Here is a 16,045-nt window from a genome sequence, read left to right on the forward strand (position 1 = left end):
AGTTCTCTGCAGAGTCCCCCTGTGGTATTTACTGCTGTGTCTCTAGACCCAGGAGCATGGGTACACATAGATTTGTTAAGCAAGTGAGTGAGTGACTGACTAGTAAGAGACGAATCTTCTGCCCTATCTTGTCCACCTTGACTTTGTTTCATCATGAGGAAATCAGTTAGAAACGCTTTGTCGTGGCTCATAAAAACCCGGATGGAAACTCTTTTATCCAGAAACACCATTGAGCATTCCTTCATCCTGAACCTTTAGATTCTTATTGTTTGGAGGCAGATGAAAATCACAGCTTGCTTTATTTTGGAAATGGTAGGAGGAGTCGAGGTTGGAGCTGATCACTCCCGTCGCGTTTTCACAAAGCAAACGTCTGTCTTACACATAGCGTTTCTCTTTGTTGCAGGCGCATGCCCAGCCTTCTGGAGTATTTAAGTTACAACTGTAACTTCATGGGTATCCTGGCAGGCCCGCTCTGCTCTTACAAAGACTACATCACTTTCATCGAAGGCAGATCGTACCATATGACGCAGTCAGGTGAAAATGGGAAAGAAGAGATACAGTACGAAAGGACAGAGCCATCACCAAATGTAAGACCTGGAGATTCGTCTGCAGCATTTCTAGCATCTATTGATTAGCCTTGTTTATTTCAGGAGACCAGTGTTGTCGTCTTTCTCTTTAAAAAAAAAAAGATACCCATTTTTTTCTTTAAAAACGTTTTTCAAGGTAAATGACTCTTCACATAGTACCTAGTGGTGATGCCTTGTGGAAGTACAACCATGATTAAAAAACAAAAGTAAGGTTACCTACGATGTGAGGAAATGCTTTATAGTCATGGAGTATTTTACAGAAAACCCTTATGAAAGGTCACTCTCCTCCATCAGGTTCTGAACACCATAAACAAGAGGTTGTTGACAACAGCGTATATCACGGTTTGAATATATTTTAAATTAAAATTCCAAGCGAATTCCCTAGTGGTCTAGTGGTTGGGACTCTTCACTTTTGGTGCCAACGCCCAGGTTCAATCCCTGGTCAGGGAACTAAAATCCTGCAAGCCACGTGGGTCAGGCCAAAGAAATGAAACCAAATAAATGTGTCTAACGATAAATTTAGGAGAAGGCAATGGCACCCCACTCCAGTACTGTTGCCTGGAAAATCCCATGGATGGAGGAGCCTGGTAGGCTGCAGTCCATGGGGTCACTAAGAGTCGGGCATGATTGAGTGACTTCACTTTCACTTTTCACTTTCATGCATTGGAGAAGGAAATGGTAACCCACTCCAGTGTTCTTGCCTGGAGAATCCCCGGGATGGGAGAGCCTGGTGGGCTGCCGTCTATGGGGTCGCACAGAGTCGGACTGAAGTGACTTAGCAGCAGCAGCAACAGCAACGATAAATTTAAGTTCCATATGTACATAGTTCACACAGTCAAACAGTGGGAGTTATTTACAGATCACTCAACAGCAGTAGGAAACTCTTTGTGTTACGAGTGGGATGTGGAGACTCTTTGAATGCCGGGTAGGTCAGTCAGGACCCTGTGGCCCGTTTGCTGGGGGCCTCCCAGTTGTCTTCAGCTGCATTAGTTAAGGTACAGGTTTGGCTGCTGAACCAAGGACCAAAATGACAGTGGTTTAAACAAGGTGGGAGCTGTGTTCTTTCTCACTCGACAGCTCATGTGTCAGTGGTCCACGGATAACAGGGCAGCTCCATGGGCTGGAGCTCCAAGTGCTCCCAGGTTTGCTGTCCACAGGGTGTTTCTCTCACACCATGGTCTAAGATGCTCGCCACAGAAGTTACCCATGTTACCCGTGACCACATAGCCACACTGAGCTGCAGAGGAGACTATGACGTGTGACTTCAGCATGTCCAAACAGAAAATCCTTCACTGTGTAAGAAGTGGAGGATAGCTCCAGGGAACCCCTGTCAGTCTCTCCTGTGATGTCTGTAGGCGTTTTTTCTGGGGCTATTTGGGTTCTTGAGTGAAGACTTCTCCTGTCTTCTGCTCTGGGTGTCCAGACTTGACTGCTGGTCCCTGGGGCTGGGCACTGAGTGAAGAGGGGTGGGCGCTGGGCGGGTGCCAAAGGGTATCACGTCTCAGGATGCATCACCCACGTCTCCACATTCATTCCAGCCCTGCTGTAGACCTGCATCCCTAAACCTGGTTCTTCTCTGGTTAGGCTTCCCTGAGGGTTAACTTCTGACCTCCTGCCAGCATAGGGGAGGGGTTGTCCACCTGCTCAGCGGGAGGCCATGGGAACTGGGTGTTAAACTTCCCAGCTTTAGGCCCCCTCACCTCCTGCCTTTCCAAGTTACTAATCCCACATTAGGATTAGGAAGCCTTCCTCAGCAACCAGTGCAAAGAAATAGAGGAAAACAACAGAATGGGAAAGACTAGCTATCTCTTCAAGAAATTTAGAGATACCAAGGGAACATGTCATGCAAAGATGGGCTCAATGAAGGACAGAAATGGTATGGACCTAACAGAAGCAGAAGATATTAAGAGCAGGTGGCAAGAATACACAGAAGAACTACATAAAAAAGATCTTCACGACCCAGATAATCACGATGGTGTGATCACTCACCTAGAGCCAGACATCCTGGAATGTGAAGTCAAGTGGGCCTCAGAAAGCATCACTACAAACAAAGCTAGTGGAGGTGATGGAATTCCAGTGGAGCTATTTCAAATCCTGAAAGGTGATGCTGTGAAAGTGCTGCACTCAATATGCCAGCAAATGTGGAAAACTCAGCAGTGGCCACAGGACTGGAAAAGGTCAGTTTTCATTCCAATCCCAAAGAAAGGCAATGCCAAAGAATGTTCAAACCACTGCATCTCACATGCTAATAAAGTAATGCTCAAAATTCTCCAAGCCAGGCTTTAGCAATATGTGAACCGTGAACTTCCAGATGTTCAAGCTGGTTTTAGAAAAGGCAGAGGAACCAGAGATCAAATGGCCAACATCCACTGGATCATGGAAAAAGCAAGAGAGTTCCAGAAAAACATCTATTTCTGCCTTATTGACTATGCCAAAGCCTTTGACTGTGTGGATCACAATCAACTGTGGAAAATTCTGAAAGAGAGGGGCATACCAGACCACCTGACCTGCCTCCTGAGAAACCTATATGCAGGTCAGAAAGCAACAGTTAGAACTGGACCTGGAACAACAGATTAGTTCCAAACAGGAAAAGGAATACGTCAAGGCTGTATATTGTCACCCTGCTTTTTTAACTTCTATGCAGAGTACGTCATGAGAAACACTGGGCTGGAAGAAGCACAAACTGGAATCAAGATTGCCAGAAGAAATATCAATAACTTCAGATATGCAGATAATACCACCCTTATGGCAGAAAGTGAAAAGGAACTAAAGAGCTTCTTGATGAAAGTGAAAGAGGAGAGTGAAAAAGTTGGCTTAAAGCTCAACATTCAGAAAATGAAGATCATGGCATCTGGTCCCATCACTTCATGGGAAATAGATGGGGAAACAGTGGACACAGTGTCAGACTTTATTTCTTGGGGCTCCCGAATCACTGCAGATAGTGATTTCAGCCATGAAATTAAAAGATGCTTACTCCTTGGAAGGAAAGTTATGACCAGCCTAGATAGCATATCGAAAAGCAGAGACATTACTTTGCCAACAAAGGTCCATCTAGTCAAGGCTATGGTTTTTCCAGTAGTCATGTATGGATGTGAAAGTTGGGCTGTGAAGAAAGCTGAGTGCCGAAGAATTGATGCTTTAGAACTGTGGTGTTGGAGAAGAGTCTTGAGAGTCCCTTGGATTACAGGGAGATCCAACCAGTCCATTCTGAAGGAGATCAGCCCTGGGATTTCTTTGGAGGGAATGATACTGAAGCTGAAACTCCAATACTTTGGTCACCTGATGAGAAGAGTTGACTCATTGGAAAAGAATCTGATGCTGGGAGGGATTGGGGGCAGGAGGAGAAGGGGACCACAGAGGATGAAATGGCTGGATGGCATCACTGACTCGATGGACATGAGTCTGAGTAAACTCTGGGAGTTGGTGACGGACAGGGAGGCCTGGCGTGCTGCAATTCATGGGATCGCAAAGAGTCGGACTTGACTGAGCGACTCAGCTGAACTGAATCCCACATTGGCTCAGCTGTTTAAGGGGTGTCCTGGTTGTGTGTGCCAGCTGGTGTTTGAGGTCAGGTATGTTACTTTAGGGTTTCCCGGGTGGCTCAGTGGTAAAGAATGCTCCTGCCAATGCAGGTGACGTGGGTGCAATCCCTGGGTCAGGAAGATCCCCTGAAGGAGGAAGTGGCACCCCACTCCAGTACTCTTGCTGGAAAATCCCATGGACAGAGGAGCCTGGTGGGCTACAGTCCATGGGGTTGCAAAGAGTCAGACGAGACTGGGCACGAGCACGTAATGGCTTCTGTTACGTTAACCGTTTTTAAACTGAAACCTAGAAACTAGGGTGCGCAGTCTGAGGGCCCTGGTATTTCTCATTATGTTACTAAAAGGATACAGCCAATATTTAGGTTCATGTGTGAGGTCATTTGGTTCATCTCACTTCATTTATAATTGTAATTTTTCTCTAATTACCTGCTGCAAATCTCTTTCTATTCAGACGTGTAGCTTAGGTATTTTGGAGGTGGAGGGTGAAGGAAAGGTAGCCTTACTTTCCTAGAGAAAGCTTTGAAAGACGACCAGGAAAATGAGAATAAGAACAGCTTCAGCAAAGAGCCCTTTACCGTCCAGTGTCTCCTGACAAGCAGCCTGAGAATGAATAAAGCTTTTTTTGTGCAGGAATAAAGTGCAGGAATCTGGCACGTGCTCTCACTCTTGCCTTTGAGCCTTGCTTTTGGCCCCATTACAGAAAGTGTTAAATAAGTGTTTATCCGTGAATTAGTGCAGTTAGTTGGAATATTATTTGATTCCTGTGTGGGACACTAATCAAAGTATTTTGTTTCATCCTTCACCTGGATCTGGCCTCTTCTTTCGTCTACTTCTTTCTTTCCCTCCATAGGCTGTAGAATCTCCTTTATATAGAATCAGATTGAAATAGTCTGGCCTCCTGAAAACACAAAAACGCCATGAGTTGGGTTCTCTGAAGGTAATTTAACCTTACCGGAAAAAAGTAAAGGTCTGCCTTTTCTTTCCATCAGAATCTTTTGTATAGGGCTTTTGTTTTCTTGCTTGTGTTGCTCTTTTAGTTTTATCATATTGAACAAAATTGTATAAAAGAACTTTCAGGTTTAAAGAAATGTAAAAGTTGTTTATTGTAAAAATAGTTTCCATGAAATACCTAGAACTTGGAAACCAGGGAAAAGGCACAGTGGAAAAAAATAAACCGTACGTGTGAGTGTGATCATATAAAAACCTCTACCCAAACTTATTAATAGTAACATTTCTACATAGTCATCCTATATACCTGTGTTTGCTTTTAGATTGTTATTTTTTTAAATTACTGAAAGTCCTGCGAATACAAATTGGTGTTTCTGGTGTGATTTGAGTCATGACCCAGAGGTAGACATAAGGCTTTGCATATTCAACCTGTGAGACAGTGAAGGCTTTAAATGCTGAGCATGACCAGAGTTCAGGACTTTTGACTGAGTTATACAAGCTTAATAACTATATTCAGAGTGAGTCATCTGGTGATAATACGTGGAAGGAAGTAAAAGGAGTACGGATTAGTTTTATGACAACTTGTCTTGCTTTCAGGTCGCAGTTATTCAGAAACTCTTAGTCTGTGGACTTTCCTTACTGTTCCACTTGATCATCTCTAAGATGTTACCTGTGGAGTACAACATTGATGCGCATTTTCAGGCCACAGCTTCATGGCCAACCAAGGTGATCTATCTCTACGTCTCTCTTTTGGCTGCCAGACCCAAGTACTATTTTGCATGGACGTTAGGTAAGTAACATGTGAATAGGCTTTGCATTAGCATTGGACGTGTCAGTAGCCAGGAGGATGCCTTCTTGAGGATGTGTAGTTCAGGACCAATGAGAAAAACTAGGGTCATCTCTGCAGGAGAAACAAACCTCACAGTTCATGTCCTGTGTACAAGGACTGATCCTGAAAACTGTTGAAAAGTGACACTCCAGTTGTGTCCGACTCTTGGCAACCCCATGGACTGCAGCCCCGCCAGGCTTCTCTGTCCATGAGATTTCCCAGGCAAGAATACTGGAGTGGGTAGCTATTCCCTTCTCCAGGGGATCTTCCTGACCCAGGGATCAGAACCCAGGTCTCCCACATTGCAGGGAGATTCGTTACCGTCTGAGCCACCAGGGAAGCCCTAAAAACTGTTAGATCCTAAAAGCTGGAGCAAGGCCCATTTTATTACAGTATCAGATAAAATGAGAATAAGTCCACTTTAATAGAATTCAAGGGCATAGTCTATGATAACATACGTCTTCTGGGGCAGCACAGCAGTTTGTCACACAGGTTCGTAACACTTTCTTTTCCATCGTGTCCTGCAGCTGACGCCATCAACAATGCGGCGGGCTTTGGATTCAGAGGGTATGACGAAAATGGAGCTGCCCGTTGGGACCTAATTTCCAATCTGAGGATCAAGCAAATAGAGGTTAGTGCAGCATCAGGCAGTCAGTCACTGCAGGATTCTTAAGTGGCATAACTTGCTTTCGTAGATTACAACATGATGTTCCAAGAGTGGTGCTGAAAGATTTGCAATAATCTCACTCTTTTCACTCAGCCAGTACTTGTCAGTCATCAGCTATGTGCCCCAGGCCGTGGGGATCTGGTGAATAAGGCCCTTCTGGGCTTGAATCCAGTTCGGGTTACAGAGATACAGAAAGACTGGCTGTGATCAGAGAGGCAGAGCGGTCCAGCTTGGACTAGTGGCCCAGGGAAGGTGTCCTGGAGGAAATGATGCTGTAGGCTGAGTTCTTAGTAGGAGGCAGCCAGGTGCTCCGGTCAAGGGTGGCAGCCCAAGGTTGGGGGCAGGGTCGTGGTCCTTGTTGTTACCTAGCGGTACTGACAGGTGAAGCTGGAGGAATAGAGGCCCTGCTGAGCACAGTCTTAGAGGCTTGAATGAGGGGCTGGGAAGGTAGGAAGATGTACAGATCACTCCCGGGGAGCAGGTCCAGAGGGCCTCAGACCCCCCAAAGTGGGGTAGGTGAGGGGCTAAAGGAGGTGAGGGCACAGGGGGCTGTGCCAGTAGTAGGGCATCCAGGCTGTGCCCGGTGACCGGCCACTGCTGTTTATTCACATGCTCTGCAGGAGTGTCTTGGGATGATTCCACGATGGCCCCTGTAAGTGTTACTAACACACAGGAGAAAATGGCGAGAAGTCCATTTATAACACCTTATGGGTGTTCCCCACAGTAAACTCCTTTTGTAGAATGATACTCCGTTAGAAAGCAGTATTTAGGAAAGAGACCACACCCCACTGTCACTGTCAAGGGTGTACTCTTAGGCCAGTAAAATGTTGCTTACCTTTTAAAGCTTCATTATTTTGTTTGCCGAAGAAAAAAGTTGCTTTGTTTTTCAGATGTCAACAAGTTTGAAGATGTTTCTCGATAATTGGAATATTCAGACAGCTCTTTGGCTCAAAAGGTAAGCTCCTTCCAGAACCGTCTTCAGCTATGCTTTGGCCTCTGGGTCTTGAGACTGAGCTTCACTGGGTTCACATTCTTGATTAGATTAAATTAAATGAACGCTGTGACTTTGTGTTAATGAGGAAACACACTTACTGTCCTCCAAAGCAGGGTGGTACCAAGCCTGAGAACTGTTTAGCCTTAAGTCCTAAATGTGGCTACCACAGACCTCTCCACTTGCCTTTAAAGGTGCCCACTGAGGTCTGAAATCTCCAGTACATCCCTCATTCATGGGAGATTTGACCAAACAAAAGTGGCTACATAACCACCATATGTATGCATTAGATTTTCCACAATAGTTCAACTATTCCAGTACAATAGACCTTTATATGTTGGGTGCAGGATCTGAAGACTGAACCTCTGCAGTTGGAATTCAAGGTCTTGTTAGAAACACGGCAGAGTAATCTCCACATGCTGATCCTTGTAGTGAGGATGATGATGAGAGGGCAAGAGGCATGCAGGCACGGGGGTGCGGAGGGAGAAGAGGCACTTGAGTTAAGAATAATAAAGAGGTTGTCAGGAGCACAGGGGGAAGACAGGACTGATTACAGGATGCAAATTTAGGACAGTGCACAGAAACTCCCAGGGATCCTGTCTCCTTGTTCCCGATGGGATACTGCCAGGTTTTGAGTTTATTTCACAAAACACTGCTCTTGTGATAGGGGGACTCCAAGCACCATTCTCTGTGATGCCCTTTATTTATGACAAATAATGACCTTTACCTCTTGAAACACCCAAAATATATTCGCGTCACTTCATGGTGCCTTGAAGTCTCCCCAGTGGCTGCACATTTTCTGAGCTAATTGTTATGTTATTTTTGTGGTTATATTTTAAATTTCATACCTTAGGAAAATCATTTTCATGTAAGTTCTCCACCTGTGACAGAAGACTTTTAAGCACAACCTGGTTCCCGATAGAGTACGGTTAGATCAATTGAAAGCCCTAAATGTTAGTGAAGAAAATAATAAAATAATGTAAGATAAGAGTAACTTTTATATTTATTAAAGTTTTTCTGTACATAGTACAGACACCCCACACACTAGAAATGATCATTTTGGTGATACCGGTAAGAAGACAGAAGTGAAAAATCTTTTTGTAAACCTCATAGTAGCCATAGCCTCCCTGAGGCTAATGGCCAAGCTAAGGTGTGGTTGTTTTCCTAAATCCTGACTGGGAGTGAAAGATAAGATGGTCCTGAGCGTGACAGGCTTCTTATCACTCATGTGTGTCATGGTTTCCAGGGTGTGTTACGAGCGCGCCTCCTTGAGTCCCATCATCCAGACCTTCTTCCTCTCTGCCATTTGGCATGGGGTGTACCCGGGCTATTACCTGACCTTTCTTACTGGAGTGCTGATGACGCTGGTGGCGCGAGCTGTGAGTATGGGGGACGCCTTCTCATCCTGCAGGGCCAATCACGTGGACTGGGGACCTCACTGCTCTGGCCAGGCCAGCCCTGATCTCCGATGGGTGTGCCTGCCACGTGTGTTGAGTGAGGCAGGCAGGCCCCACCCACAGTCGGTTCATCTGAGAGGAGGGCACAGTAAAGTGAAGCACGGGAAAGCCAGGTGTGCCAGTTCTGAGGGAGATGGGCATACCAGACCACCTGACCTGCCTCCTGAGAAACCTGTATGCAGGTCAGGAAGCAACAGTTAGAACTGGACATGGAACAACAGACTGGTTCCAAATAGGAAAAGGAGTACGTCAAGGCCGTATATTGTCACCCTGCTTATTTAACTTCTATGCAAAGTACATCATGAGAAACGCTGGACTGGAAGAAGCACAAGCTGGAGTCAAGACTCCTGGAAGAAATATCAATAACCTCAGATATGTAGATGACACCACCCTTATGGCAGAAAGTGAAGAGGAACTAAAAAGCCTCTTGATGAAAGTGAAAGAGGAGAGTGAAAAAGTTGGCTTAAAGCTCAACATTCAGAAAATGAAGATCACGGCATCTGGTCCCATCACTTCATGGGAAATAGATGGGGAAACAGTGGAAACAGTGTCAGACTTTATTTTTTTGGGCTCCAAAATCACTGCAGATGGCGACTGCAGCCATGAAATTAAAAGATGCTTACTCCTTGGAAGGAAAGTTATGACCAACCTAGACAGCATATTCAAAAGCAGAGACATTACTTTGCAACAAAGGTCCGTCTAGTCAAGGCTATGGTTTTTCCAGTGGTCGTGTATAGATGTGAGGGTTGGACTGTGAAGAAAGCTGAGTGCCGAAGAATTGATGTTTTTGAACTGTGGTGTTGGAGAAGACTCTTGAGAGTCCGTTGGACTGCAAGGAGATCCAGCCAGTCCATCCTAAAGGAAATCAGTCCTGGGTGTTCTTTGGAAGGACTGATGCTGAAGCTAAAACTCCAGTACTTTGGCCACTTCCTGTGAAGAGTTGACTCATTGGAAAAGACTCTGATGCTGGGAGGGATTGGGGGCAGGAGGAGAAGGGGACGACAGAGGATGGCTGGATGGCATCACTGACTCAATGGACATGAGTTTGGGTAAACTCTGGGAGTTGGTGATGGACAGGGAGGCCTGGCATGCTGCGATTCATGGGGTCGCAAAGAGTCAGACACAACTGAGGGACTGAAGTGAACTGACTGAAGCAGTTGTTAACTTTGGCGGGGAAGCTTTTGATTTTGATACAATTTGAAATCCACAGAAAAGTTATAAAAAAGCTCCTCTGTGCTCTTCACTCAGATTCACACGTTTTGCCCCCATGCTTCACCATGCTTTTTCCATAGTTTTTATATTTATTTATAAGTGTATTAGTTTTCTCTGAACCAGCTTTGCCCATAGTAACAGTACCATTTTAGATGCCCAGCAGCAATGTATGAGAGTTTCATCTATTCCATGTCCTTGAAACAGTTGATGGAGTCGGTGTGATTCCATAAGCATTGTTAAAAATGAATATTTCTGTTTATTTCAGGTGAGAAATAACTTTAGACATTATTTCATCAAACCTCCCCTGCTGAAATTTTTGTACGATGTTATAACATGGATAGCAACTCAGATAACAATAAGTTACACAGTTGTGCCATTTGTACTTCTTTCTGTAAAACCTTCACTCATGTTTTACAGGTGAGTGTTAACTCTTAACAAATGTGCCATTGGAAATTTGTAAAAAAAATTTATTGAAATATAGTTAATTTGCAATTTGTGTTAGTTTCAGATGTATACCAAAAGTTTTCATGTATATATATGTATGTGTGTATATACATATATATATACACTTTTTAAGATTGTTTTCCATTATAGATTATTATAAGATATTGCCTATAGTTCCCTGTGCTGTACAGGAGGTCCCTGTTGGTTACCTATTTTATACATAGTAGTGTGTATATTTTCATTCCAGCCTCCTAATTTATTTCTCCCCTGTGCCCTTTTCCCTTAGGTAACCAACCATAGGTTTGCTTTCTGTGTTTGTGAGTTGATTCCTGTTTTGTAATTATCAATAAGTTCATTTGTATCATATTTTGAAATTTAGGAAAGCTTCTTGTTTTTAGGTAGAATAGAAAATTAGAACCCAACTTATTTCCTGCAGTTAAGTGCATTGTCAGTTACTTTTACATCTTAAACCTAGCAGTCTCAAGTTTATTTATGGAATGACTAACACCATTCAGACTTGAGATAAGAGTGTGACATAGAGGGCTATCACCTGGGTACCCACTGCTTCAGATATCTCAAAAGTTTCACTGGAAAGTGGAGCTCTTCTTTCTACACTTGGACATGAACTGTATGGTTGTGGCAATCATTTCATGACGTATAACAGGTTGAATCATTGTGTTGCATACCTGAAGCTAATAGTGTTACTTGTCGGTTGTTTCTCAATTTTACAGAGAGGGAGAGACATCAGGCTAGCTTTGACACATGGGCCAAGGCTGCTCACCCCTGCTCAAGAGCCAAGGGTGGTGAGAGCCCCCTGCTCGAAAGCCAAGGTTTGGGGGTTTGTATGTTATAGCAGATGCTTATGAGTCACTGGAGGTATTTTAGGGGCAGAAGTAAATACTGGGTTGGCCAGAAAGTTCATTCAGGTTTTTCAAATGGACTTTTTTTGCCAAGGCAGTATATCCTCTGATAGTCACCAGAAGCTTTTAATAAAGTCCATGGACCAAGAGTTTAGGCTATCAGACTGCTAACTTCAAAAGAAAAGGAAAACCTATAGAAGATGAACAATAAAAAATATGATTAAGTAGTTAAAAAAGTATAGCTTGTTCTTTATAACAAATTATTCTCTTAATTTCTTCAATCAAAAGATAATCAGTTGCTTAAATTTCACTGTGGGTGCCCTTTTCACTCTTAGGGTTCATTGGTACATCGTCAGCTCTTGTTGATGTTGTTTAGCCGCTCGGTCAGGCACGACTCTGTGATCCCATGGGCTGTGGCCCATCAGACTTCTCTATTCATGGGATTTCCCAGGCAAGAGTAATAGAGTGGGTTGCCATTTCCTTCTCTAGAGGAATTATTGTCATCTCTACATGATAGAAATTATTATTTTGAATTCCATATGTTATCTATCTGTCTTCTCTCCCTTACCCACCAAATTCACCTCTCCTGTACTAGATAGTGAACTGTCTGAGATCAAAAGCTTTATTCTTTCATAAATTCCTTATTACCCTAGCATTTAGAATGACAGCAAGAGTATATAGTCACAGAATTATTGAATTGAATATGATAAGAGTCATACAGGAAGACATAAGTAACTCCTGTTAGAATTTTTCATTTTAACAATTATTACATATATTTAAATGTGATTGAGCTACTGATTGGATATTCTGTCTCAGGAACATTGAGATTTACAGCTATAGAAGCAGTAGGTCACATTGGTTTATATTTAATTTAAGGCATGATACTTCTAATAATATTTTCAATAATGTGACCTTTATTTTGTGACAGTTACGATCAAGAAGCTATATTGCTTATCTGTTACGTCACTGGGCTTCCGTGATAGCTCAGTTGGTAAAAGAATCTGCGTGCAATGCAGGAGACCCTGGTTCGATTCTTGAGGTCGGGAAGATCCACTGGAGAAGGCTACCCACTCCAGTATTCTTGGGCTTCCCTTGTGGCTCAGCTGGTCAAGATTTTGCCCACAATGTGGGAGACCTGGGTTCAGTCCCTGAGTTGGGAAGATCCGCTGGAGAAGGAAAGGCTACCCACTCCAGTATTCTGGCCTGGAGAATTTAATGGACTGTATAGTCTGTGGGGTCGCAAAGAGCCTGACACGACTGATCAGCTTTCACAGGAGCAACATGACATCACTGGAATATTTGTGGCTTAATTAGGGGCAATATGTAGCAGGCAAGACTTTAACGGTGTCTTTACCACCTGCATTCTTTACTCAGTATTTGACTCTGCAGATTTGAGAGATATTTTCAGATTTATACAGCTATTAATAAGTAAATTTTTATTTTTGTTTTATTTAGTTCTGGCCTTAGGACCCTTACAAAGGAATGTAATATGATGTCTAGTATCATACTTGTAACTGGCCTAGGTTTGTACAGTGCTTTATAAATACCCATAGGCATTCATGATTTGTGTTTCACCCAAGGGGGATTTTTCTTCTAGAATAATGTAATAAATGTACACATCCTAAGGGGCTTGGGACAGTTGTGACAGATGTCACATTAGGTCTTGTTAATTATCAGAATCTAATAAAGTGAACTTTTCCTTTTTTTTCTTTTAGCTCCTGGTATTACAGCCTTCACTTTGCTGGTATCTTAGTATTATTGTTGCTGCCGGTGAAAAAAACTCAGAAAGGAAAGAGTACACATGAAAACGTTCAGCTGGCACGATCCAAAAAGTTTGATGAAAGAGACAGTTCTTTGGGACAGAATAGTTTTTTCACAACAAACAGTGTTTGCAATCAGAATCAAGAAATAGCTTCTAGACATTCATCATTAAAGCAATGATGAGGAAAGTACTCTGACGGCTATTTTCTATATGTTAAGGGGAACCAATCTTAGCACCTTTCAAGGGGTCTGTGTCTGTTGGGGAAGGGATCACATGGGGGGAAATCAGCCAGTTTTAGGTAGGGAATTCCCTGTATACCAGCTGGGAAATGGAGCGAAATACCCCTCCCATGCCATGTCTGGTGGGCCACGCCTTATCAAAAAATATTTCCAGTATTTCAATGGGCACTCAGGACCTCAGCATATGTCCATAGGGTCGTATGTGTGCCCTGTTGCTGAATGTACGCTGTGTGTCCCAAGGCACTGAAGAGAGGGAAGAATAATCATGTCACTCTGGATGACTGAGAAAAATTAACTTCTCCAAATGAATGTCTTGCCTTAAACCCTCTATTTCCTAAACTGTTGCTTCCTAAATGGTATTTTCAAGTGTGGCATTGTGTGAACACTCTTTCACTATTTGCTGTTGTGTGCTCCACAGGAATTCCAGAAGAATTTGAACAGGACTATTTAAGATTGTGGATACTTTAAAATGCAATAAACATCGCAGTATTTGAAGGGTTTTCCTAAAGTTTCTCAGATGACTACAGTATGTAGTAGAACTGTAAGCAGTGGCGGATGCCAAATTGTAGGTAGTTTATTTTCCTGGAGAATTTGATCACCCTGTGTCAGACAGAGAACCCTCAAGGAAGGACTCCTTAAACATAATGAAAGGTTGGTGATGTGATATTTTAAGCTTATTCTTCTTCAAAAAAGAAGATGACAAACGAAGGAAGGCATGAATGAAGCGCTGCACGTGGCCCGTGGCACCTGTGTTCATACACACGCCTGCACGTGGCAGGGGTCCAAGGCTCAGTGGAAGTGCTCTTCACCCCTATTTACCTGAGTTCTGTGTGATCCTGTAAGACATAAAAGTTTAATGACTTTATAATCACATTGGATTTTAAAGAAATGTATCAAACATAAATTATATAGAATTATAAAAGGATAATGAAAGTAATAGCGGGAGATTGCTTGAAGGCTTTGAAAGAGACATCACTGAGTGAAATCACTGTCTAGCTAATCACTTTTTAAATCCTTGAACAGTTGAATTCGTATTTGGTTACATTGTAGGAAAATGGAAACTTCAAAGCCATTGGGTCTGAGCCACCTTTGTAGAGAACAATATAAATTAATTTCCAAACTCTTTTAACTTCTCCCATGAAAGTTTTACCGTTAACTCTCGTTAACGAGTTTCAGATTCTTAAAGCAGAAAATGTGCTTTTTATCTTACAGGCCATTTTCACCATAATTCATTTTGCCTTCAGTGGCTGGATTCCTCCGTTGATCCCACAGTCTTATGATGCTGCAGCAATGAAAGCAGAGGAGAGGGGTGTGGCGCCAGCTTGGTATCAGGGTTCTGGTGGCCCAGGGTGGTGATGAATGATGGGCCGACAGGGAGAAGGATGGGCAGGGTCTTCTGACTTCACTTTTCTGTGACCTTTCTTTTGTGGAATTTATTTTCTTTTTTGCCTTAAATTTTTAAATGAAATGCAAATTGTCTATCTATGATGAGTCTCTTTCCCCGCCCCCCCCCCCCCGTCATTAATAAATTTGCAAATGAAAGTTAATGACAGAACAACTCTTTGGCTTAAGCTGTGTAGTATTTCATTTCAAGACTAAAGGAAAAGGAAGTGTGCTTGGCACTTCTGAGGTCTAATCAGCAAAAACACCTTCCCAGAGCTTTAGCAATAACCTTGTCTTTGTTGATATGAAATGTTTTTATTTTTCTAAAGGTAATTTTTTTCCCACACCTGATGAGGTTAGCCAGCCATGCCCTGTTACCTCCTAGGAAAGGATGGAAGGCTAAATAAATTTCTCTGTTTTCCCACACACTTGAATTTAAGTGAACTGTGAGAGGCTAGAAAAGAGTAATCATGGAAAGTATGTGCGCCCCCTGCTCCAGCCCCATACCATGCCTCCTCCATTTAATGCTGCAGAGAATCTGATCACTATTGAAAAAAAAAAAAAAAAACCACAAAGAGTAAAAGACAAGTCTAGGCATGTTCTTGCCTGGAGAATCCCAGGGACGGTGGAGCCTGGTGGGCTGCCGTCTATGGGGTCGCACAGAGTCGGACACGACTGAAGCCACTTAGCAGCAGCAGCAGCAGGCATGTCATAAATGAAAACAAGAAAGTGTAATAAAAGCTCTGTTTGTTCAGCCTGCCTAGCCATTAACAAATAATCATGATTTAGTTCTATTATCTGATTATATTTTATTTCTCAGCCTGTAAACCTTGGTGATGGACAGGGTGGCCTGGCATGTGCTGTGATTCGTGGGGTCACAAAAAGTCAGACATGACTGAGTGACTGAACTGAACTGAAACCTAATATTACCCGTAGCTATTTTTTTGCTCAGTGAATGTTATCACAGCACTACCATCTAGAAAGCAAGGCAGTTGATGAATTTTCCAATTACTTTGAAGATACTACATCATATATGTATATATACAGTTCCACTGATTTCCATCCCCCTGGATTATCTAGATTTTTGTTTCTGTATGACATGGATTTTTGAATAGCTTTTCTTT

General features: G+C 43.0%; 1 protein-coding gene across 2 annotated transcripts in view; it reads left to right on the top strand.

Moving 5' to 3' along the window:
* Positions 1–15,490, top strand: part of MBOAT2 (membrane bound O-acyltransferase domain containing 2) — a 101,208-nt gene extending 85,718 nt beyond the window's left edge. The window contains exons 7-14 of one of the 2 annotated variants that reach the window (XR_001918850.1): positions 404–587; positions 5,675–5,867; positions 6,434–6,537; positions 7,464–7,528; positions 8,811–8,943; positions 10,499–10,650; positions 13,253–14,189; positions 14,751–15,490. Coding sequence is in view for 1 of the 2 variants with exons in the window: in XM_018055689.1 (XP_017911178.1) it covers positions 404–587; positions 5,675–5,867; positions 6,434–6,537; positions 7,464–7,528; positions 8,811–8,943; positions 10,499–10,650; positions 13,253–13,478 (1,057 nt within the window). In the remaining variant the exon portion in view is untranslated. Of the gene's footprint in view, positions 1–403; positions 588–5,674; positions 5,868–6,433; positions 6,538–7,463; positions 7,529–8,810; positions 8,944–10,498; positions 10,651–13,252 lie in introns of both variants that reach the window. The other variant, XM_018055689.1, reaches the window with a different exon arrangement.

Source organism: Capra hircus, chromosome 11 (genome assembly GCF_001704415.2).
Source record: "Capra hircus breed San Clemente chromosome 11, ASM170441v1, whole genome shotgun sequence".
Lineage (NCBI taxonomy): Eukaryota > Metazoa > Chordata > Mammalia > Artiodactyla > Bovidae > Capra > Capra hircus.